The sequence below is a fragment of the Haemaphysalis longicornis genome, unplaced genomic scaffold (genome assembly GCF_048455015.1).
Source record: "Haemaphysalis longicornis isolate Haplotype H1 unplaced genomic scaffold, Haemaphysalis longicornis Haplotype H1 scaffold_1, whole genome shotgun sequence".
Taxonomy (NCBI): Eukaryota; Metazoa; Arthropoda; class Arachnida; order Ixodida; family Ixodidae; genus Haemaphysalis; species Haemaphysalis longicornis.
In genome coordinates this window covers 464,126,676-464,146,408 of record NW_027526203.1, presented here as the reverse complement: position 1 = coordinate 464,146,408, position 19,733 = coordinate 464,126,676, and the positions used below count along the sequence as shown (strand labels likewise).

Here is a 19,733-nt window from a genome sequence, read left to right as displayed (position 1 = left end):
GAATTATATTCACCGAGGGATACGCGAGTGGCATTATAACGGCTTCATTTTTTTCTGCCACACCTTCACGAAAACGAATGACAAAAACGACCATGCGCGGAGTTCAAAACAATTCGTGGCTGTTGTAATTCAGGCTGAACACTGAGTGCATTGTCGTTCTAGCAGAGTGGGCTCGAGGCGCAAACATGGCGGATGTATGCCTCACATTTAATGCATCGCTGGGCACTGGCCGCAGACAAGTTTTTGCTCGTAGATGTCGCAGTTTAGCGAGTTCCGGCGTATGCCTCCCGATTATGCCTGCATGTAGCATTTTAGCACCTCCGAAACCCTTTATTTTTTACGTAGAAGTTATGAGAGGATAAAAGTTAGTGCATAGAGGATAACAACCTTAAGGGGTAGTAAAACGATTTTCAAAATTCACCAGAAATTGTAGTTTCACTCTTGCTGCCAAAATAGTGTTAACGCATAAGCGAATAAGACTGCCGGGCAGCCAACACCGGACGAAAGAGCAAAAAAAAGAAAAAATAATGGCCCCATTCCACTCTGGGAAGATGGATGATCAGCGAAGCTTGAGTCAGGACTAAAATGTGCAGAACACACGCGAGTAAAAGGAATGCATGTAAGCCTGGGATATGTGAGTGGGAGGCCATTCATTGACCTTGCAGCGGATGCCATGTTGAGGCATGAGGGTTTCCTCGCTTTTTTTACGCCATGACCCAGTTCTAAATACGCACTTAATAACAAACGGTATAGTTTGACCCATAAACTTCCGATATGAAAGAGGTGAGGCTGCTTCTTTTATTAGTAAATATTTCATTTTCCATGAACACTTGCCTATGTTGCAAGCAAACTTTTCTCTAAGTTTTTTTTTTGTACAGCAACTAATATTTCCTGTGTCAAAGATCCGTTACAAACTTCCTCGGTGTGTGTGCGCGTGGGGAGGAGGGGTAGGTTTAGTCTGCTGGCGTGAGCGCAAAACAGTCTTTTCTTCGTCTTTTCCGTTTTCACGTCACCTCTCATCTACACGGACTAACTTATTTTCGAAGAAAACAATCCGAGGGGAAGTTTGAATTAAAAGAACGCTGTAATTTTTGTTTATGTACTTTTTGCCTTAAATTTACCCAAGGCTGCGTGTGTGCTACGCAAGGTTGAAAGTATGAACCGTATTACTGGTATGAGCTTCGAAATTCGTTGCCTATATAGACTTCTTCACGCACGCTGTTACGTACCGCACAGTGGGTTCAAACGATTTTTCCTAGCAGAAAAAAAGCCACTGGAGCACTACAATCAGACAAAAATGCGAGCCCCGCAAAACCCCAGGTTATTCGCCAAAGAATTCTATGCATTAAACTTGACATAAATTTTGTTTAGGAGTTTAGTGTTTAGGGGCTCGTGTTTTTATCGCGGAATTAATGTTGTACGGGAGACGTACGTTGATGACAAGAAAGTTAATTACCGTTATATTACTCCCCACTGGAAGAGTACTTGTATGATGACGCATTAAAATGTAACCATGCAGACATCTTGAACACGTGGCGCTATATCCGCCCCCACTTGTATACGCTTCCAGCGCCGACAACAGCGCCGTATGTGAGCCATACCACACGCGCCGAGGCTTCGGAGAAGGGGGTCCCTTGCTTGATTCCCCACGCGGCGGTCATCTGTTAAGAATTCCGGAAAGCAAAAAATCGTGAATAAAATTGTCCTGTGCATTAAGGAAAGATCGTAAGAGTCAACTTGGAGCACTTGAATACGGCTACGCACGAGTTAGGCTTTTTTGGTGTTCTAATAGCAATCGTAATGCAGCAACTGTCAACGAATTCCAGATGTCGCTGTATTGCTGTACCGTTCGTACCTACCCGAGGCATTAAAATATGCTTGCGACTTGAAAAGAGAGGCTGCTAATTACATATGTAGGGCAAGGGACAGTAGTAAGATATCCAGGGCTTCAGTGTCGCAGGGCAGACGTGGTGCTCGTTGGCGGCGGCCTTAGTGGCTGTGCTTTGCGCCAGTTCAAGCAAGCGGCACGAGGCTGAAACCGTTTGCTACATTATGCTGGGAACCACTCCTGGGTGAGGAATAATTCGAAATTTGCTAGCGTGCGGCGGCGAACATACGAACAAAACGCTGCGCGTTGTGCGTTGCTTGAAGTTGCGCTTCAGCGCCACAATCAACACTGATGTGCAGGTCTGGCAGTTGGCAGGTCCGGCGCACGTATTACGCTGTCGTATACAGCCTGGCGCACATAGGGTTATGGTCACCGATCTCCTATCCAGTGTGCCCCCATGCATTAGGCTGTGAGGGCGCACCTTTAGCAAGTGTGGCGACTGAGCTACACCAGCCGCCCTGCGAGCCTTTCAATTGAGTCAGATGCTGCATAAAAATGGAATCTAGAAATCTGGGAAGTGCATGTCGTAGTCAGCGCAGTCATAGAGCGAGTCTCCTCGGCAAATGAAGCTGCATATTTTGTTCTGTAACGTGTATGAATGAAGGGAAAAATAAGAGCCCTTCCAAGTCACGCGAAGCTGGCGCTCTGCATACTTGAATTTGCAATGTTGGGGTTTAGCTATATGGGGGATTTGCTATGTTGAATTATAAGGACAGTGGCCCGATCTCTGCGTCGCAAACTGAGGACGCGCACTATTGGTGGGTGGAGACAATGACGTTTTATTATACCGCGGCTACGCCAATCACAGCGCGGCTCTAGTGCGCCGCACAGGTGGCCGCCGAAGAGCGCGCCAGGAGGAAAAGAGGCACCGCGCATGGCGAGGAGTGTACGCGGCCTCAGGAAGAGGAGGCGGCGATGGAGAGTACTCCTCTCCATCGTCGCCTCTTCCTCAAGTGAGGCTGAACCATAGTCCCTCCGTAGGTGTCCATGCTTGACTGGGCAACACACAATGTAGTAAAGCCCGCTTATAAAGACCAAGCTTACACTGATTCCCTTAAAATCGTATGCATTTCTAAAAATATTTTTTTTTTTTCTGGAGCAATATAAGCCCTCTTGCATGAAAATATGGCGGCCCTGAGACCTTGTTCATTTTTTATGGATGTTTGCATAAGCTTAACGCCCGCCGCTGGGCGAGACCCTGGGATCCTAGCTATTCGCACCTTCGCTGTAAATGACGGTTGTTGCTGCATCGTCCTGTACGTTTCGCCAGCGTCGGCGCCCATTACGCCAACCTCTTGCTTTCTGCTAACATTGGAAGAAATACGTCGAGATATGCACAAGCTATTCGGAATTTCTTCCCAGCGCGTTGCTTGTAGGATATGATTTACTTCATGGCCGCAGACTTCACTCTTTGCTCGCTGTGCTCGTGGTCTCCCGGCAGCTAAAAGTTGTCGTCCGTATTTTTTTTTTTTTTTTGCAGAACCCAAAAAGACGACTCGGGTGCAGGCCTGAAGGCGGCTTTGATGATCTCATGAAGAACCCGTTTTATGCGCCCATTGACTGGTCTGAAGTCTCATGTGAGTAGAACCTTCATCATCTACGCATGTTGCCGCCATGAACTCGCGCGCTACTAGCGCGCATTAATTACTCCACTGCATCTCTGCGTAAATCCTAATCTTAAGGCAACGAGGAGTCCATATTTGCAAAGATAAACTAGGAATTAATGTCGGGGATAGGCTACAGCGCTAGCACATCCGCGTAGACACTGCGTAGCCACACTTAAAGTTGCAGACCTAGATCTTCGGAACAATGGTGTGCAGAGGATATTTCAGGGAAGGATGGAGGGAGGGGGGGGGGGGGGGAGGGGAGGCATGTCGCATCTTTTACTCGCACAGCAGCAGTTCTGATTTTATTGCTGACAAAAATTTACACATCTGACAACTAAGCGTGAACGTCAGCGCAATGACAGCTGTTTTTCTTTTGTTTTCATTAGGACTCCACGTGCAGAGCTTTTCCTAGTGTACCTCGGCCAAGGGGAGGCGTCGGGCGCTCAGTAATTCGGTCCCACACAGCGAGGGATGTCCATACCCCGATGCCAGGTGTTTCATTTCATGGCCTTTATTTCTTACGCTCGTGTACCGCTGACTGTCCTGCGTATCCGCAGTGGTTTCTTAAGGGGCTAAGTCCCCAGACGTGGGAGTCACATGATTGCTTGTCGCCATAAATAAACTAAAAGGGACGTCGGTCTATCGGTCTACGGAGCATTTAACATCGATGAGCAGCTTGACTACAACAACAAAAAGCAGGCCTTGCATTATTTGGACACTGACAGCCGGGCAGCGTGCACTGTGTTGAAAAAGGACGCTTCGGGTTAGATTTTCTGCACCTTTGTGGCGTTAAAGGCTTCTGGCATCCGAGCTATTGCAACCGCACCGGTGCTTTGCGCTAACTTAATATATGTTGTCGCGGTAGCTTGGAGGTAACGTGAGTGTTGCTAGCCCAAACAGCATTGCCAGGGCAGCTTTGTTTCGGTTTTTCAAACCCTTTTGAAAAAATCCAAAGCCATGTGCTCTACTTCAGTTAAATTGCTATTTTCTTGCTTCCGTAGTATTTAGCTTACCCTAGGAGCAGCCCTGCACTACGAAGCTTAGTCCCTAATTTTCCGCAAAGGAAAGCCCTCCTTCATACTCGTTCCTCGTAGTGATAGAAATCGGACATATTAAGTTCTATATTGCTGTCCAACTACGCGCGCAAGGACGTCTGGGAGCACTCCGTGAAATTGCTGTTGGTGCTCTCCGTACACCACTGTGCACTGAAATTAGCAATGCGTAGGACCAACGAACCCTCGGTCAGATGAAAAGGACCCGCATGATTTGACTAATAATGGCTTCTGCACTTTGGCATTACTCAACGGCACAGCCCAAGATCACATGCTCGGCCGAGTCATTCCGCTAATTCGCCATCACGTTGGCCATTCGTCACACGGATTGTTCAGTCATGTGCATCGTACCAAGGCAGATCCTGGGGTGTGTCTTAGAGTTACTTCGCATTTACGAGCAAGAATGGCCGCCGTGACGTGCATTAGAGTCCGAGAATATTGTGTGGACACCGTCCATATCGGCGGGCAGTGTCCTGCCATTCAATGAACTCTTATAAGCGCTTCAGAACTGGGCGGGCCAGGTAGCATCAACGGGTCGGAACCATCCCCTCACAACATTGTCTGCATGATTCTCAAACGCGGTTTTCTGTAATTATTTTGCATTATTGGCACACTTCTGTACGTTACGTAATGACACCAATTTGCACATAATTTGACGCTCGAAGCATAGTTAATTGACGAGTCTCGGAAATTCGGGAGTGAAATATTTCGTCGAGGGGCTTTGTCTTGTAACACTGAGGTGCAACAACTAGCTGTTTCGAAATACCCACTCTTCATCACTGCTCACAACTTCACGCTGCATAACTCGGAGCCGGACTGGAACTTGCAGAGGGGCAGGGATATAATATCCCCACGTTTACAAATAATTTCAGTTTATTAAGCGTCCCGCTGGCTTTTTCGCTCAATTAAATCTCATTAGAAGCCAATAACAGTGTAAAACAATTTTAAAAAGGCGTTGTCTTCAAGCCTTGAGCAGAACCTCAGAGAAGTCAGGGCCTTAAACCTACGCTAACAAGTATTTTCGGCGGGAATCTCTCGGCAGCACTACTTGTAGAGAGCACAAATCTTTGTTCAGAAACTAGGAGAACAATACAACTTCCTTTGTGTTTGGCTGACCTCCATATGAAGAATACCTCCCCCCCCCCCCCCTCCGCCTCCCCTAGCGTTAACTTTTCCAGCGCTAATCATGGTAGTTTCTACTTCTGTTCGTCCTCTTTTACGTTGGTTTCAAGTATGAAGTCGCATGAACTCGAGGTTTGAACTGCTATCTTTAATGCGTCTTCGACATAACTTTGTCCGTAGGACGAATCAAAAGCAAATTCAGGCCGCTAGTCGAAGGCATTTTTTTTCTCTGCCTTTTATAGCCGCCTTATTACTTTACACCTTCAAGACCTCGACATTGAATTTATTGAACAGTGCTATGGTGTATTCTTGCGCATTCTTTTATCTTCACATGTATTGTCATTCCTGACAATGCAATGTATTGAAAATGAGGCTTGTAAATGGCACTACACAGCACCCCCAATATTCCCAAGGCAGACCAGCCAAAGCAATCGGCGATTGACTTATTTGATTTATTGACTGACTAATCGACAAATTGCTTGCTTGCTTGCTTGATTGATTGATTTGATTGATTGTAGGGTTTAACGCGCCGACGCAACGCAGGCGATGGGGAGGACGTAGTGGAGGGCTCCGGATTAATTTTGACCATCTTGGGATATTTAACGTGCGCCGAAATCTCGTACACACGGGCGTTTTTGCCTTTCGCCTCGACCCCAAAAGCGGCCGCCGCGGCCGGGAATAAAACCCGCCTCCTAGTGCTCGGCAGCATAACGCCTTAGCCACTGAGCCACCGCGGCGGGTTGATTGATTGATTGATTGATTGATTGATTGATTGATTGATTGATTGACTACTGACTGACAAATTTGAAGTTTTCACATTACTGACCGTTAGATTCCCTTTTGTTTGGCCCCAGAGACCAAATCATTTTACGGCGGTATGGCCGATTCTGACTTGCAAAAACGATGATGCTCACAATAGCGAGTTTTAGCTGACCGTTTTTCACGCTCCGCTCCGCTCCGATAGCAAGCGCGAGCGCCACTGCACATGCGTGGTGCGCTCGGCGGCGAACGGCATTGGCTCCGGTTGCGCTGAGCGGGTCGCCGCTACCGGAGCGGACCGTTAAAAATGGTCAGCTAAAACTCTCTAATATCAAAACGAGAAGTGGGCTATTGCGTCACTTGGTTCTGTTTACAGCCAGGGCAAAACAAAACGATAAGAATCGAGTGGACTTAATTGGACAGAAATGTACTTCACTCCTATAGGATAACTCACGTAGTAACCAGCAACATATACGAACTTATATTGCCTTTAAAAATTAAACCCGATTATTCACATCTTCCTCGCAAGACTATTCGACACATGCTTTAGGTGGTTTTGAAGGGGCGTAATTAAGAAATTGGCTGAATTCATTACTATGAAATATGAAAAGGGACACACACACACACACGCGCGCGTATGTGCGTGTAGACATGCACATTCGGGCAGACACACAACATACACGCATACCATCACCACATTCACTCAGTTATAAATACCTGCGTGCGACTTTTATACGGTTGGGCGTCCATCTTGACGTATTTTTCCTTGCTCCAAAGACGTTCAGCGACAAAACAATTCTCAGAAATTCAAGCGCGCTTTTCTTATTTATTACCAGGAAGATTTAGAACCACAGCTCCACGGAAGAAGAGCAATGAAGGAAGCAGGATTGATTCCTGTGTCACCCGTCGATGTGGTTCTAGGCCATGAGCGTGCCGGGGACCCCTTTCGGGCTTGCAAGAGTGACCGGGGACCCCGCGATGGACTACGTTGATCCGTGTCATAATGTGAAACATTTCGCACCAAATTCAGCTAAAGTCGCCCACATACTCATTCAATGTTGGCTCTTGTGTCTGATGTCTATGCTTATGGGCGTTATATTGACAAAGAATTTGCTCTTTCAGCTAAGTCACCCAAAGACGTATATTCTTTTTATTTTAACCCGAAGATGATTAGTTGTGGTTATGCATGTAAGCAATGTTTTTCTAGAGATTGTAAAAAAAAAAACTTGTGCCTTCTCATTTATTTATTCACATCTGTTGTAGCAGTTTATTTTTCTTATCTTTACTGTATACTATGAAAAAATGCGGTCTTACTGAAATTGCATTGCATTAACTATATGCGAATCCTCTTGGATGTACATTGCCACGCGCGATCTGCTGCACATACGCACGGGGAGAGAACTCGTCAAGCTGTCCACAGCAGCTTTTTCTCAAGCCCCGTCATGTCTTGTAGAGAACATGAAATAAATTTCTATTCTAAATGTCTAAAGGGACTCGTAGCGCCAAGCACTGCGAACGAGCTAGCCGAACACAGCCGCATGCCCACAAGGGTGTATTGGGCAGCGCTGTATGAAGCGGCTAATCGACTTAATCATTGCAGTCAGTAAATCAATCAATCAATCAATCAATCAATCAATCAATCAATCAATCAATCAATCAATCAATCAATCAATCAATCAATCAATCAATCAATCAATCAATCAATAAACCAATCGATCGATCAATAAACCAATCGATCGATCAATAAATCAATCAATTAACCAATCGATCGATCAATCAATTAACCAATCGATCGATCAATCAATCAATCAATCAATCAATCAATCAATCAATCAATCAATCAATCGATCAATCATTCAATTGATCGATCAGGTGACTACACAATCCTTAATAACTAGAAACCAATTTGACGGACATCAATCAGTTGCTAATTGCTGGAATACATAATTTTCACGCATATAATGACCGACCTTAACTTTAACAACATGCTCTTAAAGGGACTCCGCAACACTTCCGATAAACGCTTTCACTCTTTACTTCGCGTCTGGAAGCATTGTCAAAGCTTTAGTTACCAAGAGCACGGAGCGGCACTGCGCGATTTGTTCGTCGCAGCATAGCTATCCACCTTCCGCTTCTGCTTTGCTTTGTGGCTTTTTTTTCCCTTCTAAAGTGTCTGTGGAAGGCGTTTATTGCTGCAACAGAAAGGAAGCGGCCAATAGCCGCTATATTGCTGTAATGACACATTTCGGTAATTGCAGCACACAGAGAATGCCAAGACTCGGGAAAGAGAGAAACCTATTTTCCGCAAGTTTCTAAACCTAACTCCTTGTAATCCGTCCAGAACAAGGCAACCCGGTTCATTACGTCCTCGTACTCGCACTACCAAAGCACATGTTCTTTCACGCGCCGCAAGTAGGTTCCACTACCATTTTTTGTCATTCGTTGTACCACAGTAACACGCCGCTTCCACAGGTTCATCTCTTTCCACCACCTCATGTCTCAGCCCGAGTTAACCACATTTTACACCACCTCATGTCTCAACCCGAGTTAACCACATTTTTAAGGCTACACCAATTTTTCCTAGAACAGACAGATATAAAAACTCTCCTTTAATTCTGGCAATCGACAGAATGGAATTCATTGTCTTCACACATCGCAGTACTGTCCGATTCATCATCCCTTGAAGATCCACTCAAGGCCTTTCTTGAAGTTGTTTGCGTCGTGTGAATTTTCTTTTTTCTATTCTTTTTTTTTTGCTACAGAAGAGTGTACTGATTGACTTTATTTTCTTTAAGCCTCTTTCGCATGTACTTTTTCCCCTTCAGTGCTAACGGGTTATTGTTTGGCATTGTTTTTGGCGTGCACTTTCAGTTTCTCGGCGTTACACTCATGTACAACACCTACGCCTTTATCGTTCCGTTCTGACGGGAAAATGTTCTGTACTCCCGATTGTAACCCCACAAAATCCCTCCCCATGCATGTAATGCCCACGCGTCCCTTTAGGGTATTTAAATAAATAATAAAAGAGGCGGAGCACAAGATGTCTGGAGACACCTTAGCCCTTCTTATCTGTTGTGAGCGTGAAGGTTTCATGTCCAGTTGAACACCGCTGACTACTCCTCCGAGTTTTACGATTAAATTGGCGTGGGACACTTTTTCAATTTCTGCGTTAGCACGTTGGGTGCAGACAGGAATCATTTAGACGATGCATGCTTGTAGGGCCGTGCTGAGCAGCCTGGCTCGCTGGTGGCTGTTGTGCCGCTGCAGAGGCCAGCGAGGCGCGTGCGGGATGCACTCTCCAGTTTCGACGTGGCTCCACGAAACACGCGCTGGAACGCTTCGCAGTCATGGAGATATAAAAGCCGGTTTCCGACGCATTCATGCTTTCGCTTTAAAAGCCCTGGTGTACGACTAATTATGTGATTAGTAGAACCCAATGTTGGTAAGCGAGTTCAAAGTTGTCTTTTCTGCCACGGTTCACCCTAGATACGTTATCCGGCAATGATTTTCGTATACATTGGGCAGAGGTTATTGTAGGTACAAAAATGCATATTTTGTTCTGGTCATTACGGTTGTGGGCGCTTGACATATCTGAACGGGAATTCATCTGTGGGGACTGCCCCGTACACTCGCAAACCCGCGTCTTCAACTTGGGAGGTTGCTGGAAGTAATGTGTCCGCAGAATGGTGTGGGTGTAGTGACACCTGCCACCTTTTAGATTAAACCACCATCCGAACTCCTGCCAGCCGAACACCAAGCTATGTTACCAACTAAAGGCTAGGACACCCACGTAAGCGGTGGGTCGATTTCTATTTATACGGATGCGGTCGGCCGTTATTTGCGCGTAAACTATGATGTGCGAGTAAGTATACAGAACGTAGAGCTGTACCTTCAAGCGCCCGTTAATATGTCGCCTTGCCTTATTTCAAACTTATTTATGGCTAGCGAAGTGATTCATACGGCTGTTTACACATGCCGCGGGTGACTGAGCGGTGATCGCGTGTATGTCACAAAGTACATTTACAGGGTGGGACTTCGACGTTCTAAGTTAACGTCTCTACTGCCTGAAGGCTCAGCGCTTGATTTCTATTCGTAAGCGAAGAATCGCGCTTCAGAGCATAATCACCATATGCTTATCAGAAGATTAGCCTCGAGGTCGCAGAGAAATAACTTCGATTGCTGTAGTCGTTTCCTGTGCCCTTCTTGCCCCGGGTGTTCTAACGGTCACCCACATAGCCCCCCGACCCTTCATTTTTTTCTTTTTCTGTCGTGCGTCGATTGGTGTGACAACGTGTTGTTGCCCTCACTTGCAGGCGGCTCCCTGCCTAGCACGATGAGGGACGATGGCTCCAACCTGTCCACCTAGCAGCTCCCTCAACTCGGCGGCCGAGCCTCGCAGCCTGGGTTCGAATAAAACGGCGGAGCAGTCGGCTTCATCTTGTCCCATATTTTGGCCCGTCGAGAGTCTGAGCAGGTGCTCCTTCCGATGCAGTGACCTAGTAAACTCTTTTGTTCGCCCCGCACCCCCGATATAACCTGTTGCCGCTTCCTCCATCTTTCGTATGGTAATCGCAAAGTATTGCCCGAGCTAAGAGAGTAACGCGCCACCCGTGGCGCTTCACCGTTCCCTCCCTCCCCGCGCTCTCATCTTTCCTCTGCGCCCAGTCGTTCGCGGCGCGCGGTTTCAAAGCACGCGCATACTGATACCTCGACGCGCGCCCCCACTGCCTTTTTGCATCTCAATAGCACGACCGGCAGACCACGCAGAAACGAGAGCCGCAAGCCTTTGCAAAATTGCTTTCCGATGCCGCGCGCGTCCGTCCGCAATAGTCTTCGCGCTTTGTCGAGTGTTCGGCGCTTGCTTCGCGCGGCAGGCTCGGTCTCGGCCTGCTGACCTTCATTCGCGCTCTCAAAAACAATTTTGAGGCCCGTTATGTATGTACACACGGAGCCTCGCTGCGCCCTCCGCTCGCTTCGGTAAAGCATAAAACCATGTAGCGTATGTCGGAAGGGCTTGGGGTGTTGTTTTCAGCGAACAGCGGAGCAAATATATATACCTACACTCTGCAGCAATGCATACTGGGCGAGTACAGGCCTGCGCACAGAATGGTAAATGTCGCGTAGGCAGATCGCGAGTTTACATTAGTCGCTGTTTAAGATAATCGCAGCTGCCTTAGCGACCAGCGGGGACGGGCGATCTACCTACTAGCATGACATTTATAGTTCTGTACACACGCCTGGAGTCAATCTGAAAGGCATTGGGCAAAGTTAGTCGCCAGGTTTCTATTAAATTATCGCCTTATGTTGCAGCCTCTCCACGACTTCCTGCTTCAAAAGCGATCCGTTCGAGTATCTCCCCCCTCCCCGACGGATATCGGCAGTTTGAGCCCGCATGCAGGTATTATTTCAAAGGAAGGGCTTTGGAGGGCTTTATCTCTTCTTGCTATACACGGGTTCAGTACGAGAACGGCGTAAATATTTGCCATGGGTGGGCGACGCATCGGGTAAATTGTCATCCGGCATATCTTTGCATATCCCAGTTGGGCCGCTGTAGGGTTGCATGAGCTTGCTAAGCCCCTTGCCAGAATGGAGGAGTAGGCGTTGCTACACAACAATCTGAAGAAGCGCGCTAAGACAGGACAAAAGACAGGATTCGCACACCACACGGACGCGATGTTGCGGAACGTTCAGCAAGGCTTTTTTCAGCGTAGTTACGGGGCCACATTTGTAAAAGGCAGTGAGTATAACGCGTAGCAATAACGGTGGCTCCGACGTCGCAGCAGATTATATGAACGACAGTGGTGAAGCATCCTGAAGGGTCGCTCAAAATGAAATAACTTTTCTTGACTTCACCGCAGCCTCCCCCGTTGAAGTTAAAGGGGCCCTGCAACACTTTTTTCAACTTTTTTTGAAATCTTGAATTCTTGCAGAACGTAGTCACCTAACACACCCAGTACTTAGATTAGGGGTCGCAAAGTACTACAGCCAAAAATTACTGCTCTATGCCCATCAGATAATTTGGAAACTCGCTGAGATTTCCTCTTTCCCTGTCTTGACGTTCTTCGACCGCCTAAATTACCTCACTGAGGCCATGTAGCGGCTGCTGGCCGGTTTTCCTTCAGTTGCAGCAATGAACGCTTTCGGATAGCAACTTTAAAAATAAAGCCACCAAAACAAAGCAGAAACGGAAGGCGTATAGGGTGCGACGAGCAAATCACGCAGTGCCAATCCGTGCTAGCGATAACTGTAGCTTTCGCAGTGCTTCCAGACGCGAAGGAAAGAGTGAAAGCGTTTATTGAAAGTGTTACAGGGTCCCTTTAAGGTCCTGACTGCCCGGTTCTTGTAGCCTTGGTTATGCATTACAGACATCCCTTCAACCTTACCCTTAACCTCACCACTACCTCGACCTTAATTCGACGGACTCGAACTCAAGTCCATTGATAATTTTTTTTGCTAGTCTATAGAGTTCGTTCGAAGCGCTCTCAGAAGACATAAGACTTACGTGCATGCGTATTCAGTGCATTACATTTATTAGCATCAGGTAAATGGGGTATTCTTGTTTCATGCTCATTTTACTCGAAACTTTGCATCCAATCGCAACTACTCGCAGTTGTGTAACCGTTCCGAGCAGTTGGGTCGCCTGTCTATATGCTGGCTATGCGAATGTCGAACACTTTTGCCTAGTGCTATGTGCCAAAATTGCTATGTGCCGAAACATAAAGTGCCGTTTACGAAAACCTTGCAAGATGTTGTCAAGCCAAAAAGCTGTACTTAGTGTTTCAAAAGGTATCACGTGGCACACGGGCCTTTTTTTTTCGTATGTTCCAGCACTAGTCAAGTTGCTTCTTTGCAGCATTGTTCCTAAGGCCTTGGTATTCTGTAACACTTGGTTTAATAAAGCAAACTATTATTTTTAACCAGATAACCCGTCGTGCTTGACGAACACTCGGTGCCGCATGCCGTATCTCCAAATATTTCAACTATGCAGACACATTCTTTTGTCTCTATACCTTGGCCTGTCGTCCTTTATTAGAATATGGATCGGTTGTGTGGAACAAAATGTGTTGACCAACTGAGAGCTCGCTGAACGAGGAAAAACCGAAATTTGTGTCCATAGTAAAACATGTACGCTTCTGCGAAGTACAAGGATGATTCCGGAGTCGGTTCATTATAACTGACCCGTAACACTGCCGGGAGGCCAAGGCTGACCGGCTATTTCTGTATAAACGTATACAGAGCCTCATTGGTTGTACAGACGTATCAGGTGCCATCCATTTGAGAACCCCGACAGGCAACATCAAAGTGCTTAGGCTGTTTCGCGTACCTGCCCAAGGTGTTAAAAAGAATCCACTGGAAGGCACTCAACACCGCTGTATTGAATACGTTCGCGAAAAGCTCGGATGTATTCCATAGTAATCCTTCAACTTTGTCTTACGAACCTCGCTGCTTGACAAACCAGTACTAATTCCCCAGAGGAGCGCACTTAGGCCCCGACTCCTTTATTTATTGCAATGATATTGTCGATGTAGTTGCCGAACCTGTACAAATACGTCTTTTCGCAGATGACTGCATATTGTTTAATAACGTTCACTCTGTAGATGACCAGACCGCTTTAAACTCTGCTGTGAACAATATTCTTTCCTGGTGCAATAAATGGGGTATGAGATTAAATTACCAAAAATCAGTTTATCTAAAGATTAGCAAAAACTCTTCCCCTTGTATTTGCCTACTGTTTCCAACAATCCACTAATTGAAGTTGGCGAATATAAATATCTTGGTGTTACTAACAATTCAGGCTGGAAGACTCTCATCCGTAACGTTTGCGCCTCAACGTTCCGTAAGCTTTGTCAACTGAGGCATAAGCTTAAAGATGCTCCCTCTCATGTAAAATATCTGGCCTATATATCCCTTTTATTAGACCAAAACTAGAATATGCTTGTATAGTCTTGGTTCCGTACACCAAATCTAACATCAATAGTATCGAGAAAATCCAAAGGCGGGCTGTGCGTTTTGCTTACTCAAAATGCAATCGCCACGAGTCTGTTACAAACCTTATGATCAGTAACAACATCCCCACTCTGGAGTTAAGACGGAAATTCCTTCGCTTGAAGTTCTTTCTCCAATTGTTCACAAATAAGCTTGGATTAGATCGTACTGCGTATCTTAGACTCCTTTCAACAAGAAAAACCCGTCACACCCATGACCTTTCTTTAACGCCATTTTTCGCGCCAGGACTAACACTTTCCAAGTTTTCATTGTTTCTTCGCACCATTGAAGAATGGAATTTGTTGCCCGTAACTGCACTTTCATCAGTAGAAAACTTGGAGGTGTATCTGTACCGAAATGCCGCTGCCCCGAACTGAAATTGCTGTATTGGTCCATTGTTCCTGCGAATTGCCGGATTTTTCCCCCAATCGTGTCTTTTTTTCGTGATGTTATTATTTACTTGTGTCGATATTCATCCTGCGTCTTCTTTTTTTCTTCTTTTTCTTTTACTGTGCACTTTTTAGTTTTACGCAAAGCGTCGCGTGTATACTTGTACCTCTACGTGTCTTGCCACTCCTGCCTAGGCTTTGTAAAGCCTGCAGTATTTAATAAATTAGTAAAATAAATTTGTGAGTTCGAATACCTTGTATGGACTCAGACTATGCTAACAGTGTTTGGTTTCTGTATTTATGTAATATCGTTTCCGTTTACGTTCTATTTATGTAAGCTTATTGCTTTCATAGGATAGTGGTTGTTATCCCTTGTTTTTATAGAATCATGTTTACTGTGAGTGTACAGCCTTTTTATTCAGTGTAGGTTTATTGTGGATGTGTGACCTGTTGATTCATACTTTGGAATATTTTTACGTCACCCGCGTGTTTTTGTTTCTTCTGCACGCTATGACCCTTCGTTGCTTGGAAAAGTGCGGCAGTATTGTTTCTTAGGTTGTATATCATTACTATTGATATTATCATTATTATTGTTGTGGTCACTGTTGGTGTGTTTGTGATATTAGTATTTTTTTCTGGTATTCATACTTGCTTGAAGTGTCAAGTAATCGCGTATTTGCAAATATATTCTTCTGCCTGCTTACATTTCTCCACTTCTATGACCATTGTACTAAATCTTTTTGGCGGTGGATTTGAAATTCGAGCACCTTCATTGTGTAATATTGAATGCATTACATTCTGATCTCATTTTACGCCTTGTTTATAGTTTTTATTCTACGGTATTTCTTGTTCACTGTTGATTTCCTGGGGTGCTTCTCTATTTCTTTGTCTTTGTGAACCAGAATAGAGGCTTGGGCTGTTCCTGGCCACTATATTTAATAAAGGACTGATTGACTGGCTCACTAATTGATATCATTGATTTGATTGATTGTGAGTGATTCAGTGAGTGAGTCAGTGAGTGAGTGAGGAAGTGATTCTAGTAATATTAAAAACTGTTAATGCTCTGGTTCCAAAGCATGCCATGGCTCAGCTTTTCTAAATAAAGAGCTTCCTCTATCTCTTCCTCTCGGTTTCTCCTTTACTGAGTGTACTGAGGGGGGGCAGCAGCAAAAACACCGGGTCAGAAAGCGTAGAAGTCAAGCACTCTTGATCACGTAGCGATTAAGCATTTGCGTTCAATCGCCAAATTCGTCCTCTCATGTGCATCACAATTTTTGCGCGTCTTCTTTTTCACTTACCCAACCCCGTGTTAACTCGCATCGTCGAGCACAGGGAATAATTCACTTTGAGTGGTCCACCTTGAGTCGGGTAGTCGCCGAGCTGTGGTGTTGAGAATGCCTTGTCTCGCACTTTATTTCCGCCTTGAAAATTAATTTTTTTTAATGCTTAGCATTCTTTGCAGAGTGCCCCCACAACCAGGCCCGTGTAACGCCCTGCATTTCCACAAAAATGCAGATATCGCGGAAGTTCCACCTGTAATTGCTATAATGGCCTAAATGGAGATAATTGGTCGAACGAAATGTTGAAAAACTAAATAAATATAAAATAATTACGGAAAATGGCGAACCATGTAACGCCCTGCATTTCCACAATAATGTAGATTTCGCGAAAGTTCCAAATGTAATCGTTGCAATAATGAAAGTTGAGATAATTGGTCCAACGAAATTTTGAAAATCTAAAAGAAAACTATTTTAAAAATACGGAGAATGTCAAAACGTACACCGCATGCCCTTTTCATAATGCAGATTCGCGAAAGTTCCACCTGTAGTCATTATAATAGGGTAAATGGACATAATTGGTCGAACAAAATTTTGAAAAATTAAAAAATAAGAAAAATATAAAATAATTATGGAAAATGGCGAACCGTATAACACCCTGCATTTCCACAATAATGAAGATTTTGAAAACGTTTCGCCTGCAATCGTTATAATAGCGTAATTGGTCGGACAGGATTTAGAAAAGAAAAACAAATTTGGGTCGAGAAAACTCAGTCAAGACAGGCGGCATAAGAATGCTACGCACCAAGAGAAAATTCTCTGAATTTCTGCAGAATTTTTCAGAGGAACATCCATGGTGTGTCATCTGCGTGCCAGGGCCCGGATAATTTTCGACCTGCCCGGTTTATTTCGAATTAACAAAACTTTGTTAGGAAACCCAAAGCGCGATTCATAACTCTGAAAAGGCACTGGTGGGATCAAAGACGCTGGATAGACAACCAGCGGTGACAACGCGCACACTTAAAAGGTACACGGTAGCGGAACCTTCGCAAGGTAGCGTCCCTAAATACTGCGGTCACTGACCTACTGGCACCACGAAGACAACACGACTCCCCCCCCCCCCCCCCTCAGAAATTACACATGTATATTGCCAATACAGGCCCCTGAGGCAACAAGACCAGAGTTTGGGAGCTATTATCACTGCGGTCATCGTCCCGGGGAGAGGACAAGGGTAAAGGGGGAAAGGGGTATTGACGCGACAAGGGGTATTGACGCGGCCCCACTGAAAGTCCTCTAGCGCTACGTTTGGAAAGATGCCGCGGGGCAGTCCGGCCGGCTTCCAGTAGTCGCGTGTTGTTGTAGTCATGGGGCGGCAGAGTTTCCCAGCGTAGCTCAAAGGGACGCACGAAGCGCGAAAAGTATTGCGTGTCATTGGAGGCACTTACCTTTGGCGACGTGCTTCGTAAGAGCAGGCCCGAAAAGTGAGGGAGGCATCGCGATCATCAGTACCTGGGAAACTAATCCACCGACTTGCGATAACAGCTTTTCCAGGAATTATGACATAGTTTAACTTGGTATTTGCAGCCGACAATGGGGGAGGAAGAAGGAAAATTCCTATAGGTGGGAGCACGCGCCCTCTTCGCGTGCGCTACTAAACAACGTGTATTTCGTAGAAAAATCCTCGTCTTTGCCAGGCTGTACGACGGGAAAATTCAGTTCCGCAATCTTCACACCTCATGACGGTAACTTCGCGCGCACTACACGGGGACACAAAGAAAAAAGGCCCGAAGACCACCGCTGGCCTTCGGGTTTTTTTTTTTTTTTTTTTTTTACGTTGTGTCCCCGTGTAGTGCGCGTGAAGTTACCGCTATGTATGCTAACCAACTAGCCCGCGTTTCTGTGTTATCGCAGTTCACAGCTCCTTTATCATTCAGGTCTGTTTTAAACAGGCATAGTTAAAGTCGTGACGATTATCAAGCGTGTGGTTACGTCGAGAAAGAAGTATAAACATTGCCCAGATGAGAAGAAAACAACAAATACGACAGGAGGGGCGCATACTCACAACGGTATAATTCCAACGAAAAGTGCGCCTCAAATAGTCCTCAAACAATGATGCCATAAAATAGTCGCAAAAATGTCGCAGATTCATCTTCGGGGCTTGCGGTTTTCAGAGGCGGAGCGCGCAACCTCCGCGGCTCCACCATAGCTCACCCCGAAACTTTATTGCTTCGGCAAGTTAGGATTTTGGCGTTCAAAAACAATAACAATATTTGGGAAGCTCTTATTAATGCAGAAGCGAACCATATGTAACAAGATTGCTACAGGAAGACTGTGGTGTATTTACAGGAATTGAAATAAGCAGGGGAAGTTCGAGATCGTCGGCCGGACTTCGAGATTCTTCCTTCTCTTCGTCCACTTAAGCGTCGTGGGATACAATGAAGACTATCTTCATCGTCTTCACTTTCCACAACACGGCGCATGGCCTGCATCGGCAGATCTCCTCGCAATAATACAACACAACTCTCCATCCACGATTAAAAATCGTCCCTGCAAATGGAAAACGCAGAATGTGTTAAAAAATCAGCGTGACATACAATCCAGGCAAAGCACGCGAACGCATCGAGAGCCGATGTTCGCAATATGATTTTGCTTGATAGTTGTGATGACTTCAATGGGATATAGGAGTGTGATAACAGGTGATGTATGATAACATTTCGTACACGCTTTTTGAAAAGCAGCAGATTGAGGCGAGATTTGAGTACGGTGGTCGCATTTCTTTACGACTTCTGGAGATGTCTGTGTTGAAATCTCTTGCCGCGAAATCCCCTCGATCACAGAGGGGGAACAGAATTTCCCCAGTATAAATCCTTTATGTCCTGCAGGGCAGTTTTAGGGGCGTTGTATTGCTGCAAAAAATAACGGAAGACCCATTGGCGCTTGAGCAGCTCATTCCTATCCCTGGCGAACTTGAGTTTGGGCCCGATGCGCACGCGTTACTCCGGCTCTAGAAGCTCGCAAGTTCTGCACTCGGTCCTGCCCTCACTGCACCCCGCATTTTACAAGGCGTACGAGAGCTGACGGGACGCGTCGTGACGCCGTGCCCGGCATTTCCTGCGCGGACCCAGCGCCATCTACTGCTTCTCTTGGAACACTCCGTCTGATCTTTTATGCGTCTTCCTTTCGTTCTGTTCTTTTATCGCACCGGAAGTGTGCAGCGCCACCTCCTTTTGGTGTCTAGGGGAGGCGAAATTCCGTTCCCTTCTGGGTACAAGCCCGGAATTTCCTGCGCGGACCCAGCGCCATCTGCTGCTTCGCTTGGAAAACCCTGTCTGCTCTTTTATGTGTCTTTCTTTCGTTCTGTACTTTCATCGCACCGGAAGTGCGGGTAGAAGGTTCAGCTACGGCTGTCCCTACCGCGCTGTCTCGGAATGACTGCTCTGTGCTCGGACACGGCCGTTCGGCGACGCTTTCGGCTGCCTTCCGGTGCTGCTCCCACTAGGCAGAGTTGGAGGTCACTCTGCCTCGCTTTATCCATCCTTTCATTAGGTGCAGGGTTGCTCTGGCGACGCCAGCGGTGGCGAGACGTCCCCGAGTTTACTTGTGCTTCGTCTGTCTAATCTTATTGGCTGCCAATCGCTACCTCCACTGAGGAC

General features: G+C 46.0%; 2 protein-coding genes across 8 annotated transcripts in view; one reads left to right on the top strand and one right to left on the bottom strand.

Annotated features, from left to right (window-relative positions):
* The window catches only part of LOC144156180 (protein kinase C iota type-like), a 33,268-nt gene extending 17,129 nt beyond the window's left edge, over window positions 1-16,139 (top strand). Inside the window, exons 9-10 of one of the 2 annotated variants that reach the window (XM_077688042.1) lie at window positions 3,369-3,465; window positions 10,742-16,139. In XM_077688042.1, the coding sequence (XP_077544168.1) occupies window positions 3,369-3,465; window positions 10,742-10,794 (150 nt within the window). In that variant the 3' untranslated portion in view covers window positions 10,795-16,139. Of the gene's footprint in view, window positions 1-3,368; window positions 3,466-10,741 lie in introns of those variants that run through there. The other variant, XR_013319702.1, reaches the window with a different exon arrangement.
* The window catches only part of LOC144156182 (uncharacterized), a 121,393-nt gene that overhangs the window by 27,251 nt on the left and 74,409 nt on the right, over window positions 1-19,733 (bottom strand). For 2 of the 6 annotated variants that reach the window (XR_013319708.1, XR_013319704.1), the window contains one exon: window positions 18,088-18,627. The exons of 2 other annotated variants lie outside the window; for them this stretch is intronic. The gene's annotated coding sequence lies outside the window, so the exon portion shown is untranslated. 2 more of the 6 variants (XR_013319705.1, XR_013319707.1) reach the window with 2 other exon arrangements.